The following is a 26081-nucleotide window of genomic DNA, read 5'->3' as shown; positions in this document are numbered from 1 at the left end:
TAAAATAAAGCAGTTTCATTTCAAGTCTAAAATTTCCATTTAAAAGGTTGGTAATATTTATAATATAAAATATTTCACGAAGAATATAAATCTAAAATCGTCAAAGATGAGCTCGCATCGAACATTTCAAGTACTTCAATACAAGATGAAGACAGTCACACCTGCAATAAAAAGAATTAAATTGTGATCAATATAAATTGAGTTTTAAACGACTCTGAATGCTCTACATTAAGTATAAATGGCGAAAGAAATTTCAGATGTTTACGTAAGTAAATGGCTGAACTGAAAGATTTTTTTTTAATATAGAAATAAACCAGTGCCGTCTTAACAGTGTTGAGCCTCTGGGTACACCAATTTGCTGGCCCTCGAATAAAACAATCGTAGATGGATAAGAATACGGACCCTTTACGCTTGTGACCCCCCCCCCCCCCACAGCCAACTCTATAATGGCCTTGAAGCGCAAAAGTCACGTGATCGAGATGGTCGATGTGTTGTGGTAGTGTATGGCTGTGAATCCGTGGTGGCGGATTTTTTAGATGTATATTTTGCTATTAAGTGATTTTAAATCACTTACGCTAAGGTAAATATTTTTATATATACTTTGTTTTATACTTTTTTAATTTTTAGATTTGGGAAAATTTGTAGCTGTTCTCAATCCTATTCAAGTAATTTCGTTTTAACATAACATCGAATACATTAGTTTGGACTTTTCGCATAGTGTTGTTTTGAATATTTGTTTGGAATAGTACATTAGGAATTCCTTATTTTGATTACTTTCTAATGGCATATTTTGACATTCTGTCCCAATAAAATAAACTTTATCACCACAAACATTTCAGGCATTAATAACAACCATAGATGCATTCATTCAATTGATTCCATGTTTGTTTCAAAAGTATGAAGCTGAATACATATTGTTAGGAAAATTTCAAACTGATGTTCCTGAATCACGTTTTGAAATGTATCGGCAAATGTCAGGTTCAGATTATTAAATAAATGACCTACAATTAGAAAATGAGAAGAAGCTTCGTTTTATAATTTCATCATCAAATATGAATGTCTCTTTTACCAGATTATGATAAGGATTCTATCTTTACTTTTGCGAATATTAATTATTCAAATTTACTTATTAATGATTTTTTTATAGAAAAATGTTTTTTCTGATATTTTAGCAGTGCTAGTTTATGTTTCAGGTTATGATGCCATGAAAAAATTAAGGGTGATAAAATGCAATATTTGCCAGGACTTGTTTCAAAGTACTCATTCAGTAGATACAGCAGATGATATTTTTGGTTTTCTTAAAGAATTAGATAAGGGGGAAATTAAAAGTTTTCCATCTGAAGTTACTCTATTAAAATCTTCAATTGTATATTTCTTATTTGGTGAAATTCTTAAAAACATGGAAAACACATTTCTTATGTCAGGAAAGCAAATGGATATTTTATATAAGTTATCTTGCATACGGTTAGTACACTATACAGTTACTTTAACAGATTCTTGCACTTGTGGAATGACTTTACAAACTCTGTTAGAAAACATGTTTGATAACTTGTAAAATAATGTTAAATAATTATACAAAATATAAAAATGACAAAATCAATATAAAATGTTCATATAAAAATGTTAAAAAATTTAATTTCAGTTAATAGCTCAATTATTTTGATTTATGCTTTGTTTCTGCATAGATTATAATATGTAGTATGCATGTATATGGTACAGCTCCAAGTTTTATGAATTTAATTTTAATAGTGGTATAGGCCTGTAATTCGGGGAAATCACTTTAAAAAAACCAAGCCTAATCACTTATCTCTTGGATGCTTTGGAAAAAGTGATTCAACATAAAGTTGGAACTGGTACAAATAGATGGCTATCCTTTTTTATGAATGCAATTAGCTCTTTGAAATTATCTTTAAAGATTTATTTATAGTATAACGTGCATGTAATTTCATCTTTATATTCAAATTTTCTAGCATTTAAGGAATTTTAATTCATTTTCCTGTTGATAAAATTGAGATATGCAGATTTTATTAGTGAATGGAGTGAAGAGAGATGACTATGGGTATTTGACTTTTAAAAATTTATATAGCTGATGCGATGGTAGCGGCATGGAGTTTTACAAAATAATTCTTCCCTTAATATTTATTTTACTAGTATGAAAATCTAAAATTTGCATCCATAAAACTATTGAATTCCCCCCTTATGTGGATTTTATATTATTTTGGCAATAAATTTGATTCATATTACATAAATGAATTTCATTTTTATGAAAATTACATAAAGTTCGCATGAGGTGATTCTCAATGATATTTTTAGTTACATAAACGAAGTACAAATTGTTTAAAAAATTATTGAAGATATGCATTTTTACCGCCTGTAAAAATATTGCACTATGAAAAATTTAATGTTAATATTAGACCTACTCACGTTTATTAATTTTACTTATATTTATTTTAATACAAACTACTATTTTCGGTAAAGTTTAACTCCGGGATTATGGTAAAGAGAAAGAAATCGACTATTTCGATCACTTGACCTTCCGAAACTGATTTCGCTTCAAGGCCATGATACAGTCGGCTGTGGTGACCCCCTGGGTATTGCCACGGCCAACTGGAAGAAGATTTATTCACGAAGGTCACGGTACTGCTTCAGCAGGCTCATAAGTTAAGACAGCCCTGTATTACCTACGTTTATTTCCAGCACGAAATCCCCTCTAAAGCAGGTTGCTCCCTTAATGCAAAAGCTATTTTTAAAGTCTTACTTTACAAGGGTCGGTCAAATATTAACTATTATTTCACTGCTATTCAATTTCACTTTTTTAAACCAAGATCTAATTTCCAAAACTTTGAATCAAGAGGTCATTAAAATATGTCGAGAGGGGGATGGTCGGGGAAAGATTAGAAGGCTTGGGAGCTCATGATAGAAATTAGGATGGAGATTAAGTATCCTCATCTATAGTGATATGCATCAAATAATCCATTTCGCATTCTAATGGCCGCCATCCCTAGGCTATGCCAAAGTTGAATAATGCATTATTACGACTCTTTATGTAAGTGACTTAGTCATTTAAAAACTACATTAAATTAAAATTTATTTTGATTAGGCAAAATATATATTCGAATCAGTTCAAAATGCAGCCAGTCATTTGAAACACTACATGAAATCAAATTTTGATTAGGCACAAATTAAGATTTGTGCCAAGACAAAATATACATTCGAATCAGTTCACAATGTAGCCAACAGATGGCAGTAGCAGCTGCTCTCACAAAATTAGACGAACGTTGCAGTTTTATAGAACTGGTAGCCAAGTCTTATATTTAACACTCATTTTGCCATAATTAACGAATTTGAAAATAATTTTAAAATTAGCAAAGCAGTAGGTTTCAAACACACTCCAGATTTTGAAAATTTTTCGAAAGCCACTGTACAATTATGATGACAATCACGGGTAATTAAATTGAAACCCTTTAAAAGCGGTGGCAAACAGCCAAGAGTTTAAGCAACAAATCCTGCGGCGTCTGTTACTGTGTTCTTGAACTGTTTAGAACAAAATAATGAGCCATCATTAATGGATAATTTCTCAAAACACGACACGAGTTCACAGCTTCTCTTCGGAGTTTTCACAAGTATTGAAAAAAGTAAAAATCCATCTTAAGTTTGTTAAGTTTATCGATTAAACCAACGAAAATGTAGATCCGTGGTCCCTACATATTTTCCGTCCCTGCAAATTCTACTCTTTACGATCTTCTGAACTCTCGATATTTTTTTTTTAACTAGTTAGAACCAAGTTCATTACAGCTAAATATCTCATCACTATTCAATCAATAAAGTTAATTCAAAGTTCAGTTTCCTAATATTTTGCTCTTGCTGAAAAGGTTGGTTTGGTTTATTTAATTATGGCAAAGCACACTAGGGCTATCTGCCTAAGGGAAGGGATGCCTTCGTGGAGGACTTTCTAAAGGAAACTGGCTCGTATACACGTTACACATGAGAAAACCACGAAAACGCCCGTGCAGCCAGCCCGTTTGCGGGATTCGAACCTCGGACCGAACTACCAGTGTTCAGCGACTTTACCGCTCGGCCGCTGGTGGGCCTCTTGCTGAAAAGGTAAATCATACTTATGAAAATTAAACGCAGAATGCAATTTTTCCTAAATAACGCATTTATACTGCATTCCACTAACAAAAATAAAATTAAAATGGCCAACAGCAAATTACGCAGACTGCATAAAAATAGTTTCAGGTAAAATCAAGACCTGCAAGTACAAATATATGGATTTTGTATTCAGGAAACCGTCCTACTATGACGCGCAGGTTCATGCTTTTATACAACGCAGTCGGTATTTTCAGATCGTATATGAAGAACTTCCGTTTATATTACAAATTAAACGTTTGTTTAAATTCCGTCCAACGTTACGTTTAATAGAAAAAATAAGACTTTCGTTCTGATGTAGAATAGTACTGCAATGTGAAAAATATCAATTACTTTTCTTCTAAACCCACATGCTTTTTCCTGAAAAGGATACGAGACAGAACAGAGTGCGCTGCGAAAAAGCTGCAGTTTGAGGTACCAAAATGGTTTCAAACTGTCAACTTAAAGCCCACCAGCGGCTCAGCTGTAAAGCCGCTGAAGAATGGTAGTTCGGTCCTGGCGAACAGGCTGGTGGCTGCATAGGCGCTTTCGTGATTTTCCTCGATGTGTAACTTTGATATGAGGCAGTTTCCCCTAAAACGTGCTCCACGGGGCACCCATCCCTTTCAGTATAATGCTTAATGGTGAAATATGTAATAAATAAACTATTAACCTATCACGTTCTTTGCATTAAAGGGCAACTCTTATTTTCTACACACCTATCAAGAGCAGCACATAAAAGATCGAATAGAGTCTTATGAAACTATATTGCTAGCACTTGACCGATGTTAATTAAAATAAACGTAAGCGAGGATTAAAACTACATGAAAGCACAGAATTGTTAAAGTGTCTTGTTATGATCTCTTCTAAAAGTAATATTTTCAGTCCCAAGTGGCAGAAACGCAGTTATTTATCCCGTTCCTTTGACAAGTTAAGAACTGCTTAGAGCTATTAAGGAAAAATGCAAATTTCAGATTACCAGATTGATAAAAACGCCAGCCACAGTTTAGACCAATGATAGATGTTACAATTATTTCCATCCTTGATTCGTCAAAACTATACTTTCATACGACAGGAGCTTTTTAATAGTTAATGACTTATTTTTAAAATCCGTGACATTTTGGAATTATTTAAGCCATAAATGAACAGATTTTGCCAATTGTTACCTGGTATTAGATTACAAATCTTCAGACGAACATTACGAGAAAAAAGGTATATTTAATAGATCTGGAATATTTAAACGGAATAATTTATAAAATATTGTTTTGAGCAAAACTGTTCCTTTACTCAGTAACATGGTTTATTTGCGAGAAACTTTCCTTTATTATGGTGAAATATCAGATAATGAATTAAGAAATTTATCATTTAGAATATTTAGATAATTAAAGAATTATTTTACTGCCAGTTGGTTATTTTATTGTGTAGAATAAATGCGAAATTAGTTAATATTCAAATCTTCACATGCAGCCTGGTTCTTAAATAATTTGAATTAGCGAAATATTTAGGTCTTCCATTTAAAAAATGGAATGAAACATGCATTTACTTTGCTTTTACTAGTACGGATGAGGTTTCTATGCAGTACAAAACTAAGAACTCTCATGCAACCAGCCAGTTCGCACAGATTTGAACCCGATACTAACTACAAGTGTTCGGTTCTCGTATACCCTTGGGGCTTTTACTTTAATGTATTCTTGGAACGCATCTTTGGAAACCTTCGTTTAAAAGGGCAATGTGAAGGTTGAACTGTTTATAACCCTGAAAAAATCCAGCACCAAATAAGATCAAAGAAAGTTACTCAAACTGTTCTCTTGCTTCCGAAGGAGATTATTCTACAAAATCTGCATTGTAGTCCATAATGGGAAAACCTCAATAGAAAGGCTTTTAAGGACTAATGAAATAATGCATTTTCACGGCAGAAGTATCTAAACAGAATGACCTGAAAAATATTTAAAGTTACAGATAAAATGAAGTTGTTAGACTAACTCTTGAAGCATGCTAAGGTTATCGATTTAAAAAGCAAAATCTAGCAGTAATTTAAATTAAGGAATCATAACCAAAGCCAAGCCTAATTCAGTATGTAAATTGAACATTACTGTGAGTCAAGGAGGCGCTACAATTATCTCGATCTTGCATTCATATATAGATACTGAAGTCATTACTAAATTGTGAATTCACTTTTGAAAAGCAAAATGCTTTGAACTTAATTTTCAGCAACCGTACGTATAAAACAAGAGAAATTTTGCGATGCATATTTAATTACATGTGTAAAAAGATTGCCAAGGATCAACAAAGCACACAAATGCTCTAACTTACAGTCTAACAGATGTCCTAATACATCTGCAGGAGTCCGATTATAGAAGTTAAAAATTTCAGCAGTTCCAAGTCTGAGTTGGGTTCAACATCCGTTTAATTTTATTATATATTCTATATTATGTCATTATTATAATAAGTTCCGAGTTTGGTTCCACGGTTACATAACATTAACATTCAAAATGAGAAATCCGTCCTAATAATATAATAAAAGATGCCAGTTTTCTTTAAAATTACTTTAACAATTTGAAGAAAATGTTCGTTAAAGGTTAGGTAAGGTTATATTAAGCGAAAGCTACTCAAAGATTACCTAGAGGAAGGGAAACATTAGCAGAGGATTAAGCGAAAATTATTAAACGTTACACATGAGAAAAACCCCGAAAACTCACGCAGCCAGTCCATTCACTGGGATTTGAACCCCGATAGTATTCAGCGATCTTACCGCTGGTCGACTTTAAAACGTAAGGTAATGCGATTCTACGAAATAAAATTTTAGTTCCCAAAATTTAAAACGTTAATGAACTTCATCAGACCGACTTTTTTTGACGCCGAAACGTTAGTAAAACAAAAGCCAGACACAGTATGCGAAGATATTCTTACACGAGGCTAGTGAAAGATTAATGAAAAGCCGGCAGACATTTTCGTCAATTCCCGATGTGCGTAGTATGCGTATTTACGCGTTTCAGTGCCTTGTGAACTAGATCACAGAGCGCCAATTTGCTAAGACCGGCGGCAAAATTAAATTTCATAAGGCGGAAGAACATAATTTTTAGATCACGAGGTGCAACAGAACCCCGGGCATCTCCGCACTAGTTTCATTCAAAGGCTATAAATGAGGCGACTGAAGAACAGCAACGCGAAAACTTGAGACGAAGAACCGGTTACTCAACAGATGTGGTTGAATACCGAGATTATTTTTTGCGAAGTATTAGCAGATCATGACCAAAAATAGGACACAGAGGTAGGAGGGGAGATTGATTCATCGTTTTAAACTACGCTTCTTCAATGGCAAGTGTAATCAAAACACTGGTACAAGACGTTAGCATATTGAGAACCACACGTAATTGTGTTGACTGAAACTAACGGCCAGGTGTGAATAAGTAATTTGAACCTTAACAAATTTACGAAAATCTTAATTTTAGTGTTATTGAAAGACTGAGAACAGCTAAATATATTCTAGTTTCGTGTCTTTAAATACATAAATATGAAAATTTTATTGTTCTGAACTACCATTTATATTTTTCAGCTCCACCTTTTTACCCAAATCGCTTTTAAGAGCGCTATGAAACTTGGACATTATTGGTTTCTTTAATCCTTTGCCACCAATATGCGCACAATCTAAGCGTCCAAATCAATGGAAGGAAACACTCCACTTGCCACGAAATGGTCATTAAGAAAAAGTACGGATTAAAAATATTACAGGAAACCGAAGTTAAGGGGAAGAATGTATATCCCTTAACATAGAAAAACCAATCTCGAATTCTAGATACTGCTAGTTAGTTATGCACTATCAGTGAAAAATCGTAATATAAAATGCGATGACACTACTGCGAAATTCACCATTTTGAGTTAAAATATTCAACAATTATTGCAGTTTATGCGAATATTAAATCAATTTCCAAATGCAACATTCTAACAGGTGTGTTACGATTTAATTATAATTTAAGAATTGCTGTGCCATGCAGCGATATAATAAACACGTAATGTAAACAATGCAGGGTTAATACAAGTAATTACAGCAAACAGTGAGAATACAAGCGATTCATAATGAAATAATTTAACATGTATTTTGAAATTTCATTTTCTGTAACATACCATTCATTATACAAATTTAGCATACAAAAGTTTCAGTTAAAATGAGTTAAAATGAATCAAAAACCCTCTGGGTTTAATTGCTGGACAGAGATTCCTTTAGAGAATACTTAAGAAATTGGCTATGATATACAGTGGGTAAAAAAGTATTGGCAATTGCCTATAACTGATCATATTAGGTAACAAAGGAAATGCTTAACAATTTCAGCTGGACATAACGAACACAGGAGGCAATAAAGACAAATATAATGAAACTCGTTTTTAATATGCCTCTTGCAAATTTACGTTTTTATTGTATATTTTGTGCATGTCAAAAAGGTATTGGGCAAGATCATACAGCAAAATATGAGAACAAAACCCAATACTTTGTATTCATACCTTTTGCATCTATAAGAGATTGTAATCTATTCCTCATAGACAAAACCAAAGTTCTGTTGGGAATTTTGGGGCATTCTTAGAGGAGTATACGCTTAAGCTCATCTCTACACGAAATTTTGCGTTTCCCGACTTATAGGTCAAATTTGTGCCACAAATTTTCAATTGAGTTTATATCAGGGTATTGAGGCAGTGTCTTCAACTGGCAAGGAGGATTATAGAGTTACTATTGCAAGATGAAGTTCACCGTATCCTTAGAATCATTGCCCTGTTGAAACACAAATGATGTTCCTAAGCCAAGTTTTTGGGACACTGGATTTCATGTTATGGCGCAATATGTCAATGTACGTGCGGGCTGTCATAATACCGTCAATGAAGCACAGATTATCAATCCCGTTTGTGCCCCCATACTGCCCTAAACTACGACTCTCCCTCCAGCATGTTTTACAGTCGGTGTTAAATGTTTTCCCAGTTCGGTGTTAAGCTTTCTCCACACATTGTCGTCCATCACTCTCGAAAAGGTTAAACTTCGATTCGTCGGACAAAATACCGTTCCAAAATTCTTCTGATAAATTAAAATGAGATTTTGCAAGATCTAATCCCTTTCTCCTCTTTATTTCTGAAATGATCTTTTTTGCAGCTGCCCTTCCATAACTTCCTTCTGATCAGAAATTCTGTGGTCTTTACACCAAAAGTTTTATGCGAAGTATTAGCAACATCTTTGGTTAACTAGGGTGCAATTATTTTAGGATTTTTGCTTAACCTCTTTAATAATGCCCCATTTTTCCTTGCAGAAAATATCAGATGCCGGCCACTTCTTATTTTCCGTCCATCCTGTCTCTTTGAACTGTCTAACAGTAAATAAAATTATGTTCAACTATATTCCTATAGCACGATCATTTTTGAGCTGAATAATCATGTTTCTAACATTAACATCCAATTCATTCGACTTCGAAACCATTTTATCACAGTATTAGCAAAATAACTTTAAAAGTTTTGAAGTAGCACTGCAGAATTTATACTAATAGGGTTTCTTATCAGTCTAAACACGTGACCTCTACATAAAATTGGCATAGCAGTTAGAACTTTGCCAATCCTTTTTTGACATGCAAATTTACGTTTTTGTTGTATATTTTGTGTAAATCGCATATTAAATTGAAAGTTTCGTTAGATTTGTGTGTTTATTACCTCCTATGTTCGTTATATCCAGCTAAAGTCGTGAAGCATTTCCTTTGTTAGGTAATATTATAAATTATAGGCAATTGCCAATACTTTTTGTAGCCGCTGTACGTTGCGCACGAGGGAAAATGCGGAAACTTTATGCAGCCAGCCCTTCTGCAGAACCTTTCCGAACTAACAGTGTTTAACGCTTTTATTCATTCTTACCGATGGAGTTTGTGGTAATTCATAACAGCAAATCCCAGAAGACGTTACATGGTATAATCGAGGTTAGAAATACCAATGGAATATTTTCTGTGCACTACTTCGTTTAGAAAGCAGGCGACTTCCAAGGCCCTGTGATGTCACATCTAGCGAACCGAATGAAGGGAAATATAATGCAATCCTGGATCTGCATGATTATCTTGGTAAAGGCTCAAACCATTGACAAACAGCATTACATTGTTGGATTATGACACACTGAAAAGTTTAGCTCTGTTATTTGAAAATGGCAAAGCACGACAGGGCCATCTCCCCCCCCCAAAAAAAGGGGATTTATTGCAGTATTTTCTAACGAAAACTAGCTAGCATTCAGATCACGCATGACTAACACCACGAGAAACTCACGCAGCGAACCCATTGGTATAAGTTTGAACTAACAGAATTCAGCGCTCTAAACCACTCTGCCGTTAGTGGGGTCAAAGATGCCTGGTGTGCTCCGAATTTCAAAGGCTACAGATAACTACGCGCATTCAGCTTAACTGAAGGACATGCTTGCGCACAATTTCATACAGCTGCACAAAATGAAACATAGTTTAAATCTGGCGGTATGTAGCAGAGAGAACTCATTTAAGCCATGACTATTTGGCCAGCCAGAAATGGCGTCAGAGTTGCACAGAAACATTTCTTAATTTCCAAACTTCCGAATGCGACATGCTATCCTACTGTATTCTCTCATGGATACCCTGTGCATAAACATCAGCGTAGCGATGCCTGGAAAACAGACTTCCCATAACCCACTTTGAGATTCTAAGATTTGTCAACGCTAAAATATACAACTATACATTTCATATACTGTTCCAGCACAGGAAACCATGTGCCAGTTTTCTGTTGAATGGTTTCGCACCAAATATACTTGCAGAGATAAACTTTAGTCATCAGCTCATTGTAGACAAAATATTTCTAAACTTAAGAAATAGCTTGGTTATTTTAATTACTAAATGGTACAGAAAGACACTTAAAATTTAGAAATAACAATACTTACTTGAGAAACAAGCACGTTGCTTGCAAGTTATAGAACAGTAAAATGTTAAAATGCCGTATCGGTCCTTAGTCATCGGCCTAGACCAAACAAGCTTGGAGTTCACAAGGTTAACGGTAGCTTTAGAGCATACATCTGAAAACAGTTTGACGCTTGCTTGATCTGAAAACCAAAAATATCCTATTCTAGATTTTTTAATTCATTGCAGATTACGTACGTCACAGGACTTACGAAATCCTTATCTTTGCCTACACTGAACTAAATCTGAAACTTACCTTTCCAGCCCGAAACGCAGACTTGTTAATTTAGTACAGTCTTTCTCAGTTTAATGATTTCAAACGCTTCAGATCACGAACTGAAAAGAGACGAAGTGTTAGACATACAAACATGGATAACCACAGATAAACACATAAGGATAATATCTAGCTTTAAGAACAAAGAATTTTATTGCTTTTCATCAGAAAAGCGGATTATTTTCAGTGAAACATCTGTTCAGTACTGACGCATCTTTGCAGTGAATTTTTAATTATGAATACTACAACAAGCAGCTAAAAATACGCGATTAGTTTTACTTTAATTCTGCAAAAACAGAACTCTCAAACAAGTTACAGCTAAACAGTTAAATATTTACAGAGGGAGAAGGGTTATTTACTTTTCCACAACATTCCAGTAGAATTGGTTAATATAAAAAATTCCATTTCCTATAATCGATTAAACAGCACGCGAAGTCTAAGGTAAGAAGTGCTTTCAGGGAGAGCTTAGAGGAAAATTGGCTTGTATTCATGTTGTACATGGAGAAAACCCATGAAAATGCTCTATGCAGAGAGAGCTTCGTATTGATTTGAACTTTGGTCGAACTAACCTACGGTTGCTCAACGACTTTACCTCGGCCTCAGGAAAATAGGCGAGTAATTTAGAGCTCCAAGCTTCATTTTAAAAAGTTATCAGCAGATTCCTGATCTATGTATTTAAACTGCTGCGCATGCAATTTCTCGAATTGAATCTAAAAATTTTCATTCGGGAAGTTTAAGCATATTGAGTTGGATACTAAACTTTTAGAAATACAAAAAGTATTATCTTAGGAAATAATAAAAACAAACTTAAATGTATTCATAGCATATTGTTCTACATAAAGGCGTGTTTCTGCACTGTTTAATGATTTACTCAAGGATATTTAGTTTCAAATAAATGTTAGAGGATATTTATGATGGTTCCCTACGTATTTTAATTAGGAGTTTTAAGGTACGCCATTTCGTATAATTGGAGATTTAATCCTTAAAATCGGTACGCAGACGGTTCCTATGGTGATTTATCTGGTAAATTCGATGATTAGGTCCAATGGACATATTTGTTTCCACCTTAAGACTAATAACCAAGATCTTAATATGTTTGTGGAGAAAATGTTTAAGAAAAACAAATGTAACGGAATTACAGAATGCTTATTTGGATCCTTGCAAGAGTAGTCATTCTCAAAATTAGATTTATGGTAATTTGAAATCATGAAATTTACGAATTCTGCGATATTTATTAGTTTTTATACATATCGTATCAAATTAACCTTATTTCTTGACATCTTGTTTTCGGCTATTTTTCACGAGTCCCGGGTATTTGATACGCATTACAATGTACTCTTATTACCTCAGATTGTTTTGCAGTTTAATCTCGCTAGTGTTCTACCTATAATAGCTGAAAATATTAACATCAAATGCTCAAGATTTTCTTGATTCTAACCCAAATTACAATAAGAGCACTTTACTGCGAGTTAACCATTTGCTATTAAGTGAAATATATTCTTAGTTCCATGAGAAGTTCAAGAGTATTCTTAATTTCTAAATTCTCGAAATTTGAGCATTCTAAAACAAATTTTAATAATGAAAGAATTACTTCAGATAGGCAGATACGCAAGGTCTTACCCTAGCATGGTTATTCTAGATTTTAAGCATGGGTAAATACATCACTCGCTAATCATGAGCCTAGTGTTAATTTACTTTTTATATATTCTTACTCTAGAAAGGTTTCTAGGATAAATATTAAATTTAATTTACCTCGTTTATGTTGACCATGCTTATTGACCTGGTCGTTCGATGGGACACAGTCCGGTAGATGTTGCCAAAGGCTGTTTGCGCCACCGAAAGGACCCCACATAGGCTCATCGTCAGTTGAAATTACACTTTCCTTACTTGAGCGAAAATAGTCCTTCATTTCTGAAGCTGGAAATGAAATGTCCTCTTGCGAAGATCCGTGGGACATTATCCCACTATCGCTATCTTTCCAAGAGACACTTCGCACGTAACGAGGCATGTTAAGGGAACAATAAGAATCCATATAAGGGTAAGAAAACTCAGTTGACCAGCTAACAGAATCTTGCGAACGAGTTTTTTCAAGCACAGAACTTTCGTTATAAACACTTTCAGTATCGTTTACCGACAGCGATCTCTTAAAAAATGGTCTGGATGAAGGAAATTCACGAGGAAATTTTGGGCTATTCATGCTAAGTATTTTATCAGATGATTCACTCGTAGTTGTCGATTCAAACCCAGTAGTAGGAAAGCTTAGCAAGTCGACGAACTTCTCAGTTGTGGAAAACGAATTGGAAGCTTTGACGAAACAATCACACCAGACACTGCAAGGAGTTTTACATAAAACTTGTTTATCAACACCCTTTTGTTTAGTGTCAGATTCGATTTCAATCAACTGCTCAGAAGACAGGCAACGTATAACGTCTGCAATTTCTACACCTGAAAGATGTAACTGAAAGATAGTATTAAATTTTCTAAAAATAAGGTCAATATATAACATTTCGTTTCCCGAAAGCATTCAACTGAAAACATATGTATGCCAAGAAAACTTGCCGAGTGAGCAATTTTTTAAACAAATTGTTCGAAGTATATTGTAGTTTAAAAAATAGAACGCAGACATTTCGGTTCCCAGCAGGTTAGAATAAAGTTAATTTCAGATATTTACAGACTAATTATATTGCATAATTGTCATTGCTTGCAAGTTGTCGAAAAAATGGTTTAATCCATTCTTTCAAAAGTTAATTACGGCAAAACATTAAGCATGTCTGCCTCAGAATCTTAAGATGCCTTCGTAAACGAGTTTCTAATTCATTCACCGGCAAGTTATCGGAAAATTCTGAACAGAAGGTTTTTCTGAAGGTCAAACAGAACTTTCGGCTGCTAATACGAGAACTGCTTCTGTTGCGAATTTGGTACAATAATTTTTCAGCTTATTAGTATTCAGTTTGTGGTTGCAAATAAAACTCAATTGCGGAAGCAGGCTCATTAAGAATTATATAACAAAGACTTGATGAATCATGCATTATATTTAATCTGGGTATTATCTAGCTGCTACATATCCCAGATCTCTCATTATTGAAGCAGTTGAACTAAAGCTTATACTACAATTAGCGCCCAACCGGGATTGCGTAGATAGTATGGACGTTTGCAAATGTATACTGTTTGTGCGAGATGGTGGACACTAAACATGCGACGAGCCTATAGTACTCTGAAGAGGTTGTGGTAGAGGGGTGGGTGACTTTCGGACCCGTCTCTCCGAGAAGCTCTCAACTGAACTAAAGTCGAGCTATCCCATATAGTGCTCAAGGTTCTTGCCAACGGCAAGTACATTTTGCTTTTTGACCACGGTATTTATTTTTAAGAGGATAATTGTCGTGGTCACGTCAAATGCACTTATCGTTGACAAGCGTCTTGAGCATACGTCGTGGGCTTGTGCTGACCTTGTGATTAAAAGACTTGGGCAGTTCCAATAAAATTGCTGCTGTCCTTATAGGCAGCTATTATTGATATGAATACAATCTTAGTAGTCGCTTGCGAACTACGTCAAGAAGAATGGACATTTGGCTTAATTTTCGTTAAATACCCGGAAAAATTACTCCAAGTATACATATTTTTAAAATTAACCAGAAGTAGCAAAGAACTAGCACCTTTTTTTATCGCAATGCATAGCTTATGCATTTCAAATTTAATTTTAATTGCAATGAATACATTTTTCCGATTCATTTCGAAATTATCGCTCAAGAGCTTTTCTTTGCTAATGAAGAACAAAAACATAATTTTCAGGAACAATTGTCCCTTAATTCTTGGTTGAATATCGAGTTTAATCGAATATACGGAAGACTTTCTATACGAAAAATATTGATATTTATCGATGAGTGGGTGACTGGCCCGGTAGACTACTAAACCGGTTTGGACTACATTCTACTGGCGATTAAATTAGAGCGCATTATCAGTTTTACATCTCCGGATAACTAAAGACCAAAGAAACAAAACGTTCGATTCCACAGGGCTTTGTTGAAATGAAATCTTGCCAATATTTGAATGGATCAAGATATTCTAAAAGTAAACATTTTGAGATGATAGCTGAAAGGATGCATAAGAAGCTAATTTAATTTAAAAGTTTATGATGGAATAACCAAATTTTAGAATCATACTTGCAAATATACAGGTCTTACCTGAACTGTTTGCTTATTCAGGGTTTGAGAAGCGAAAGTCTTTCTTTCAGAGGATTCTCATTCGTACAAATTTTTAAGAGTTAATTTTCCTTATTGGTTTCTGGAAGCAGCTAATCCAAAGAAACAGTTTTAACTACTAGATTTTTAAGAGAAATTTTGGAGATACTCGACTCGTAGTTTGCCATCTGAGAAGGATTTAGGCAAGAGCCAAAAAATCAGTTAGAGACCAAAAACTGGACAAAGGTCTGCTCAAGGTCTGTTAGTTTAGAAAAGGACAAACCAAAAGGATGCCTTCATGTAGGACACTTCCTAGGAAAACTGGCCGGGCTTAATGAGAAAATTTGTAAAAAGCATGCAGCCAGTCCCGACAGTATTCGAGAATAGAACTTGTGACGAGACATCGCTGCTCGATGATTCCAGCCATTCATAGATCCCGATTCCAAATAAATTTTATTGTGTATTCACCAATTATCATCAGTTAGACAACTTAATAAAAATTCATCTGAATCTTTCCATTTAAGCGATTCGTAAGCATTATTGGATGCTAAATGTTCACATGTGCAGGTTTAATATAAAAAAATGGTGTTTTTAATGACTAGTTGAAATGAGCATTAATATAGTTTAGCATTCTTGAGACCCAAGCACTATACTGCAAGGGAAATAATTACTTGAAACCAAATAAAGTAGTGTTCAAACAAGATTGCTGTAGAATTTACAAAACTACACCAAATGAATTAAAAAGAATGCAATAATTAGCAACATAACTTTTGCACCGGAAGTTTACTTAAGTTTTTATCCTAGATATTTACTTCCAATTAGTTTCTTAAATAGAGAAAGTAAGATTCAGCGCTGGATGAGGTTGGTTAGTTGAGCCAAAAGTACTCTAAAAGTTTTCTACTTTTGAGATGGACCTCCTTAGTGGCATATTACGAGCATACTTTACAAACGAACCAGTTTCCTATAGAAAGTTCTAGGAACTAGCTTGTATATACGCCATAAGGGAAACATCAAAATTTATGCAGACAAAAGTTCATCGGAATTTGAAGCGAAGTCGAACTTACCAGCATTCAGTAATCGCCTCAGCGGCTCACTCTGGAATTGAACGAGATTCACATTAGTCTAGTTAGTAGAATGCTCACACTTTAAATGTTCCACCTTTTTAGATGCAAAATTCAAATACATTACTGAAGGAGTAATTACTCCGATCACTTCATTGGTACTTATTTCCAAGACTAATTTAAGGAAGCTTAAAAGAAAGTTGGCTTCAGCGATTATAGCTCTAATTTTTAAATTAGAAACCAGCCCCATGAAACTAATATCGACGCGAATTCTGCACTTAAATTGTTTTATATTTTATCTATTAGACTTTCTACAGAGATCAATATATTAAGCTTTTGTATTTACAAATCCCTCTTATTCACCGCCCATGCTAAAACTTTCACAAAGTTATATGCAGAAAGTAACCGAGAGGTACCAACTGACTAGGACTATTAAGTAATAAGGCAGGCAGCCGTTTCCTTTAACCACCTAGTCTCATAACAGATCAAGTTCTGCTCTTAGAATTTTTCAACATGCATTTTAAACAAATTTGCAGAAATGATTTAAAGTGAAATATGCTCAATCTCCATTGTAAATGTAGGTAACCAAGACTCGCATAGCGCATTTCATCCGTTAAGTACTCATGAGATCCCCGTTATGTACACTAGTGAAGGATATGTTATTTCTAAATGAACAGTTTCAGTAACTTTAGACAAAGTTTTAATCACATTTTATAGTAATGAATAAGTTAAAAACTAACCTTCATCATTAGAATCCCGAATCTCTAACAAAGGATGGCAACCATTATCCTCTGCCACCGTGTTAAACAGCTTTGGTACCTGAAAAAGTTTAATCACCTCAAATATTAATATAAAATTTTACATGGCATAATATTTGCTGAAGCATTTAATATTTACAAATTTTGAGAATTTGCATATTACAGCAGCCAGCTTAGAAGTCGCTAGATTTTCAGGACGTGGCACTCTCTGGCAAACATGCTAATAACAATTGCCAGTTTTAAGAGTTAAAATTTTCATCTGCGTTTTTTGTTCTGCCAATTCCGACGGGTTTTACCGATAAACCTTTTGTCTCAAACTTTAATTCTGAAATATGCGCTTGGGCGATTTGCTGCAATGCAAGAAACTGCGATAAAATTTCTTCAGGAATACAGCATTTTGTCGTACAATCGTTAGAGGGAATGATTGTTTTTATAAAGATCGCCACCAAATTTCCACCGGAACAAAGCAAAAACCCGCGTGTAAATAGGTTTACTGATTGATTTTAGACTAAATGCCTAACTTTAATAGCATATAATAAACTTCTTGAAATTTGATAATTATTTTTATGAAAAACATCCTCTGGCTGCGACAAGACTAATATGTAAAAAAACGAATTTTGGTATGTTCACCGGAGTAAAACAGCCAGCTGTCTGGATACATGTCGCTAGCTTGATAAACTTACCCTACTTAAAAAATAAAGGCATGAAAATGCTAAATTACGTTACTGTTCTAATGCAAGATTTCTTAACCTTCTGAATCTTGCACTTCCCAGGCACTTTTTAAGTTTGAATTTTCCTTACGAATTTTGTTCATAAAAATTCGCAATACTACTGCGCTATTACAAACAATTTTACTCGTTGGAGACTAATTACAAAATTGAAGTTTCCATAGCTCCTTGCATTTTATAAAATGCTAGTAAGAAGTATCGTAAGAGTCCTGATAACTTGCGTTGCGTATTAAAAATGCTTAATAATATATTGCAAGTGAGTCTTGCAATAACCCCGATAGCCAAGAGAATAAATAAGCTGGAATAACTACTATTCAGTTAGGATCTGTTTGTCAGGAAAGGCCCGACTAAGTATTATAGGTACACACACCGTAGATCTGCTGAAGTATTTAACAAAACCTACCGCACTCAAAGTTAATAATTCAGATGAATAAGCGTGCATTACTCGTTTCCCCTTCATTTCCTTCCGAAGATGGCAGTGAAATTTATAGATCGGAAAAATAGTTTCTTGGAGAAAAAATTGCTAAAGGGCTTTTTTCTAAAACAGCACACTTAAAACCTGCCATAAAAATTGGGAACCGTAAAACTGGAATTCCAATAAATACCACGATATGTTATGGAAGCAGATTAGGTAAAATAAGTTGGGGAAAAGATTCATAAATTTGAATGAACACTAACTTCAGTGAAAATAGGTAACCTGTAGCTCCAATTTTTATTTATACGGAAACGCACAGAAAAAATAATTTCTAATATTCAGCAATTAACAGAGTGAAAATGAATTTCCACTTTTGTTTTATAACGAAAACGTACCCCTCAGTGCTTTATAAAATCCAAATATAGTTATTTCGTTTATGTAGGCTAGATCGTTTCAAAACATTGCAGGTTAAAGACAGCAATTCAACAAGAGAAATTAGATATATTAAATAATTAGTCGGTATTCAATTTCATAACTCGCTTCAACATTTCCATTTGCTACATTGTGTTTTGCATTAATGGACAAGAAACGTTACTTGGTAAAAAGTTTGTTCCAATTACAAATGGATTCTACATCAAGAAAATTTACTTAAATTTGCGTAAAAGCGTCCGACGGTGTAGTTTGCTAATGCAGAGGCTACTTTCTTTTTTAATAGATAAAAGAAGTCTCAAAGAACTATGTTCACTTCAAGTACATGCTTGAAAGGGCAAAATTAAGCTAAATATATATACTGAAGTACTGAAATTAGGGTAGGTTAAGTTAGATTACTTGGATTACGGCAAAGCACACGAGGTGTATCTGCCTAAACGAGAGATCTTCGTGTGGAGAGCTTTAAGGAAAACTCACTCATATTCACATAACACATGGGAAAAACCAGCCTGCAGCCAGTCCGTTCGCCGGAAATTTGAACACTGATCGAAATAGCAGTATTAAGCTCTCTTGTCGCTCCCTCGCTGGGAGGGGGGGGGGCACTGGTGAGACGAAAGGTACTTCAGGTTAGAAACAAGCTAGCATTTGGTTTAGTTTATTATAGCAGAGCGCACTAGGATTAGCTGCCTAAGTGAAGGGATGCCTTCACTGAAGACTTTCTAAGGGACACTGTAGTATATACGTTACACATGGGGGAAATTTGTTGGAACCCACATGAAAATTTCAGTACATTAAAGCTATTTTACTAACATAAGTTAGTATTATAATGATAATGAGATAATATAACGTACAAATTTTTCGAAAATAAAAAATATTTGGGAATCGTGCAATGTCGTCAAGTAATCAGGTTCGAGAGACTTTAGTAATCAGGTTTAAGAAAAGGCCTTACAAACTTAAATATTGCATGGATGGCTTTAAAATAACGGAAAGACTTCTTGTAGTAGAAGTTATTTCTTAAGAAACGTACCTAAGAACCAAAAGAAACTTGAAAGTTACACCCCCCCCCAAAAAAAAGCTCTTTTGAACCGATTTAACAAACTCTTGTGACGTAACGGAATGATCGTTATCGGATTTTCAAGGTTTTACAACATCACTCACACAGCCTACATAACAAGAATGTTAATCACTGAAAAGAGTCAGGTTACACATGGAAGCATTTAGAATGAAGTTTTTCCCAAAGCACTGCAAATTTAGAGTACATTTTCATGTCGTTTTAATCTCTTCCATTCGCCATAATTGTTGGATTTAAAATTACTTCAAGCAGCTTAAATTTAAGTGAAACGAAGAAAATGCAGAGTAAAATAATTTAGCACTATTATAAACTTTGTAAAATCCTAAAGCTATTTGTGGAAAACTTCACTGTGCTCAGCGTGTTTAAAAATAAGAGCAAGAAAATGCATTAAAAATCTTAAGATTATGTTCATAAGATTACACAAGACAATACTGAAAATTCGCACCAGAACCGAATGCAAAAACATACTGGATTTGAATTGCGCGAATTCCCGTCATATGTGTGAAAACTCCGTCACTTGATATGCTCAGATACTCAAATTGAAACAATGTTAAAAATATAACTGTTCCTAGAGACTAAAAAAAGAAGCTCAGTGAGATGACTTATTCTCATTTTCAATCTGAAAGTTAGTTTTTACGACAGTTTTATTAGACGTAGCTATAGCTAACGATAACACTATGTTTCACGTAAACTCTTCAGGAAATGGAGTTTAACTACAAATAAAACTGTACAAGAAAGAACGATTTACGAGAATAAAATGCATTCAAGGCTCAGATTAGAACCTATTCGAGGACGGTGTGGCTTAAATTTTCTTTCGTTAAGAGACTATTATACAGTTAGACAGATTTTAGATTTATAACTCCAGGTGATGAAATTATTCAATCAAGTCATAGGACAACACTCGCAAGGAAGGTCTAAGCTTAGAATTTTTTTAAAGGATTGGTGCAATGAACATATAAGGAATTAGTTTAATACCTGCAGAGAGGAAAATCAGTTAAGAAATTTTTTTGCTATGCAACCCCTACCTCGGGGCATTCTAAAGTATCAGAATACTAGTTCATCATACTCCAGATTTATATTTTGCAGAGAAACAATAAATGAATAGATGAAAAGCAAAGATATGCATCATTACTCAACTAGTAATACAAAAACTAAGCAAAATTTAAGGGTACTTGAAAAATTTGGGCAAAATGCTCGGAATTGAAAAAAACTGTAGCAAGATGCCCTGTGTTGCAGTCATGGACACGTGACAAATTTCATGCAACAATCAATAAGCTGGTTATGGACCAAGTATAGGATAAATAAGATGAAGCGAGAAAATAAAACATTAAGTCATCCACATTTGTTGAATATAAATTTGGCAACTGCATAGCTTAAGCAAGGTAAACGGAAATTTAATTTCCTTTCCTGCAAACACATCTAAATTATTAGAGATGAATAGCGTAAAGAGTAATCAAGATAACTTCAAAGTACGGACATAAAAGAACGTGATTTAAAGACATAGGTAGAAAACGAAATCAACCAGAACAGAGACGCCTATGTAAGAAGTTCTACACTAAAAATAGAATTAGTTACCGACTATTAACACGTTGAGCCCGGCATTGAACTTTCCATGTGGCCAACAGTATTAAAGTTAAAAAAAATATAGTCTCAATGAAATGGGATAAAATGTAATTAAGACACAATAACACGCTGAATAAATACTAATTCAGAAGTCAAACAACAAAAATCAGCGTTATATTTACAAAATTTTCACAGGACTAGTTTCGATGGCTTTACCGAACCACCATCTTCAGCTGCAAAACCGCAAATGAACAAGATTATCTTGAATTCTGAATTAGGGATAAAATGTAGTTTTAATGAAATTTATTGAAGCATTCTAAACAAAACTACGGCTTAGCTGTACACATTACAATACGCAACAACTTTTTTGGCAACATTTTGTTATGAATCTGGACTAAGCAGATTTTGGTACCAAGATAACCGGCTGAACGGAAACCAGCCGGCAGAACGGAAAGGACAGCAAATTCGGCGCCGAGATCAACGTGTTAAACAATGAAATACGATATTTTTCAACCTTTACCATTTACCGGCTATTTTGCCAATTTTACAGAATTTCAAGATATTTCAAAATTTTACTATAGAGTTACTCCCAGCGACAGGTAATTTTCAAAATTATCAAAAGGGATTCAGCAGCCAGTTTTGACAAATTTTTAATATGTAGAATCAGCGTTTTCAAAACCAATTGAACATTCCACTTTGGAAGAATTACTAAAGCGGCTGAGCGCCTATGAGCACCAGTAACAATATTAGGGTTAAAAGACTAAATAATTTTCAATGACCTACTTCTGAACAGTAATAATTTCTTACCTCAGGGTCCAGTGAATAATCCCATAATGAAGCAGTATCAAATTGGAAATTCTCATCCAACTCTGGAGTGGAATTCATCCCTGGAGTGGAATTCATCTCCATCCCTGGAGTGGAATTCATCCCTGGAGTGGAATTCATCTCCATCCCTGGAGTGGAATTCATCTCCATCCCTGGAGTGGAATTCATCTCCATCCCTGGAGTGGAATTCATCTCCATCCCTGGAGTGGAATTCATCTCCATCCCTGGAGTGGAATTCATCTCCATCCCTGGAGTGGAATTCATCTCCATCCCTGGAGTGGAATTCATCTCCATCCCTGGAGTGGAATTCATCTCCATCCCTGGAGTGGAATTCATATCCAAATCTGGAGTGGAATTCATATCCAAATCTGGAGTGGAATTCATATCCAAATCTGGAGTGGAATTCATATCCAAATCTGGAGTGGAATTCATATCCAAATCTGGAGTGGAATTCATATCACCCTCGGCCGAATCTTTTAACATTTCACACACATCATTAACGATATCTTGCAGCTGATTGGAATAAAAGTCCAAATTCAGTTCTTGATAGCTGTCGTTTTCATTAAAATCTTCAAACACATCATCCAGATCTAAAGGATAATTGCATATATTGTTCAGATGTACATCAATTTCATTACCGTCTGGGACTTCAGGATAATTGCAAACATGAATTTCTTTCCTCTTACAGGAGCTGGTCAAAGAAAAAGGATTGCCGAAAAAGTCAAGTGGCAATGTGTAACCAAACATCGGAGGGCAACTACATTCAGAATTCTCAGAACAAGGATTCCACAGACTTCCATTTTCGGGTGTCACCGACCAAATCTTATCTTTGAAACGTTCCGGACGGTGGGTTAGTTTAATTGTGGGTCTCAGAAATTGCTCGTGGCGGTATAGACCCCAAAATGCTACTAACAATATCGTAGGCTTCGGTAGCTTAAATTCTTGCTTTTTTGAAAGCCGCCATGAGGAACCCTTCCATGGGTCTCTTGGCCTATCATCAAGTTGATGCACAAGATACCTCTCTGCAAGTTTCGAAGAAACGCACGCCCGGATGCTTAAGGTTTCGGTCCTTTTATTTATTCTGCAACTTAGGATATGTTCAATAATGGTTGCGATTTCCGATTTCTTTAGTAGGAAGTCGGCACAGGCAATTTTGGATTTAATAAATTGCTCAAAAAGTTTTATTGTTAAAACCAGTATGTAACCGTCTTTAGAAGGAGCATTTGCAGGAACGAAAGTTCTCGCCAGCGGATTGAGAGCCGACATTTTGTAATAAAAGTTCAATTTGTCACCGTGAATGATTACGTTTCAACACTTCGAAAAATTTCATAAAAACTGTGGACGTTTTCAAACCAGTTTATCTTTGCTCTTGGAACCAGCTCCAGTTCATGTTTAAACCTGAAAGTATTATATGCCGTTACATGGGAAAACGAGATTAAAGCAGATTTAATTGTTAACACTTCGCTGTTTGCCCCTTTAACCAGGCAGAAATGCTCACTCAGTGTCCGAAATATATTACCAATCTTAAATCGAGAATTTCTGTATGTTAAAAATGAGAAACTAGCTTTTAAAACACATAATTTTATTGAAAAATAGAACTTTTTTTTTTGCTATTGCAAAGTGGTGAATTTACGAAAGCAGAGTAAAGGACGAGTCATATCGCGAGGACAGAGTCATAAGGTGAAAACAACGAAGCGTTAATCCATGAAATAAAATGAAAAATTCGTTTGTCGAATTTGATTTCAGTATGCAGAGCTAAGCGAGATAAAAAAGTTCTCTTGAATATGAACATACGTAAGCATGGAAAGAACACAAATCTTGCTAATTATATTACAGTTATAGATGTTTAGAAGTAATTATAGTTGAAGTTATTCAAAACGATAACCGGATACGCTACAAAACATACTAAATTTTTTCCCCCATTTAAAATTTGCTCAGCCTTTCTAGGTTGTGTTTTAGAAATTGGCCGTCCGACTTTCGATAAACATTTCTGCCAATAATCCCGTAGGCCTTTATGAACTCATTTTTAATACATCTTTGGAAATATTGCTGAAAACAATCCTCAAAATTTCTGCGATCTGAAAACACAGATTTAATAGTTTTAAGGTGGATGCAACATGCTATAATTACACGTATGTGTGGCGTGCTTCAAGATATTAACCCTGCTAAGATGTAATATAGAGTGGGCATAGTCCGACAGAACTTCGCTTGTTCACCGATTACATTTTACAACAGCGAAGCCAAATTTAAATACTTTGTAATCAATATATTCTAACCTTGATACCTCCAATCAATTGGACGTCATAATTAGGTTTCTCATAGATAAGAAATTTCAGCATTTGGTTAAATCTCAGTGTTTTCTCTTGCCAATGTTTTGGCTGTTTTCTGAGCCCTTAAACACAACTTTTAGCGATTAGCAAAACGCTTTTACTTTGGTTTAACGATTTTTAAAGAACACCTTATAGTACCTTTTACTTGAGAAAATAGTAGATTAGACTTCTGCTTTAAAATTTATGCTTTCTTCAGGACATTCCTTAAGAGTAATAGAACATTGCTTAATAAAAGTTCCAACACCAGAAAAGCATGAATTCAATACTATCAAAAGCAAATGTTAAGACTATAAAAATTCTTACCGATATTATGCTACAACACTGTTGAAATTTTTATGCAAAAGCAATGAATTCGGTATATTTTGAACAATAAGAAGCGCAATTGGAAAGCTTAACGCGTTAAGCTCCACGTCAACCATCTGTGGCTGACAGACTTTCTGTTTAGGCCTCTTCGACCGCCGCTGGCTGATAGCGTGTAACATGATATATAACTATAAAATTTACACTTTTTTTATGGAATTACAAGAAACTTATTTAAAATTTACTTAATTTTGATTCATTATAGAACTAATGGATTTCATTGAAACACTGTAAATATAAGAACGGTTCTCCATTACAGTTACTACAAAATGTGACAACTCTCTTAAAGTCTTTTCTGGCCATTACTCCTGGCCCTATAATACCAGCGCTTTTAAGCGGCGTGCGTGGCCGGAACGAGATTGCCTAAAAAATACGAGTGGCGCTCAACGTGTTAAAATAAATAAAAAACAGGTCTGCTGTTAGTGACGGTAACTTTCAAAATTTAAAACTACAACAACTAAAAAAGAAATAGTTTTTATACTAGGATTAGAACCTCGCAATTCACACTGTAAGAATTTAAAGAATTGCAACATTCAGGTTATACGATCGCCAATATACCGTTGAAGATAAGTCAAATGTTAGACAAAATTACGCAACAAATTGTTAAAGGTCACATTTTGTACTCCTGTCTTGAAAACTTTATTACCTTTACCTACAAAATAAACTTCAATTTCTTTGAAAAAAATACTCCAAGTAAGCTTTCATCGTTATTTCATTTGACTTGAAAATGGAAATTACTTTAACGAAATGTATTTAGTATGAACAAAGGGATAATATTCAGAACAATGAATGCGAAAGTTTGAAACATTTAATGGCTTTTAGGGAATTCATACTAAAAGCTAAAATTTAATCTTGATAACACAGCATTTTTATTTCGTTCTTATAAACTATTAAGAGCAGCCTGAGAAACAGAAAGCACTTACCATTTCCTTTTTTAATTGGAGAAAGCCATGTAAGCCTTAAACAGTAATGTCTGTACCTCTTAACTCTAGTGGCGTACATTATATTTTTGACTTTGAGGCAGT

General features: G+C 34.6%; 2 protein-coding genes across 3 annotated transcripts in view; one reads left to right on the top strand and one right to left on the bottom strand.

Annotated features, from left to right (window-relative positions):
• LOC118192124 (uncharacterized) lies at positions 1-26081 on the bottom strand. Its single transcript, XM_085808912.1, has 7 exons — positions 25980-26081; positions 22349-23764; positions 17317-17395; positions 13090-13782; positions 11320-11399; positions 11048-11206; positions 1-161 (listed from the first exon to the last, which is right to left on the bottom strand). Exons 2-5 carry the CDS (start codon positions 23630-23632, stop codon positions 11365-11367), a joined length of 2091 nt encoding a protein of 696 aa, XP_085665038.1. The 5' UTR covers positions 23633-23764; positions 25980-26081; the 3' UTR covers positions 1-161; positions 11048-11206; positions 11320-11364.
• Positions 474-26081, top strand: part of LOC118192123 (uncharacterized) — a 96921-nt gene continuing 71313 nt past the window's right edge. For both annotated transcript variants that reach the window (XM_085808915.1, XM_085808913.1), the window contains exon 1: positions 474-580. The gene's annotated coding sequence lies outside the window, so the exon portion shown is untranslated. The remainder of the gene's footprint in view (positions 581-26081) is intronic.

Source organism: Stegodyphus dumicola, chromosome X2 (genome assembly GCF_044657685.1).
Source record: "Stegodyphus dumicola isolate Sdum_Otavi_A_Nest chromosome X2, ASM4465768v1".
NCBI lineage: Eukaryota > Metazoa > Arthropoda > Arachnida > Araneae > Eresidae > Stegodyphus > Stegodyphus dumicola.
Note: the sequence above shows the minus strand (reverse complement) of the source record. Positions and strands in the feature narration are given on the sequence as shown.

Coding starts and splice junctions, on each gene's coding strand:
- LOC118192124 (XM_085808912.1), bottom strand. CDS start 23,632: ATGTCGGCTCTCAATCCGCTGGCGAGAACTTTCGTTCCTGCAAATGCT. Junction 17,396..22,348: donor ATTATTCACTGGACCCTGAG/GTAAGAAATTAT, acceptor AAACTTTTTCAG/GTACCAAAGCTGTTTAACAC. Junction 13,783..17,316: donor TCGGGATTCTAATGATGAAG/GTTAGTTTTTAA, acceptor TACATCTTTCAG/GTGTAGAAATTGCAGACGTT.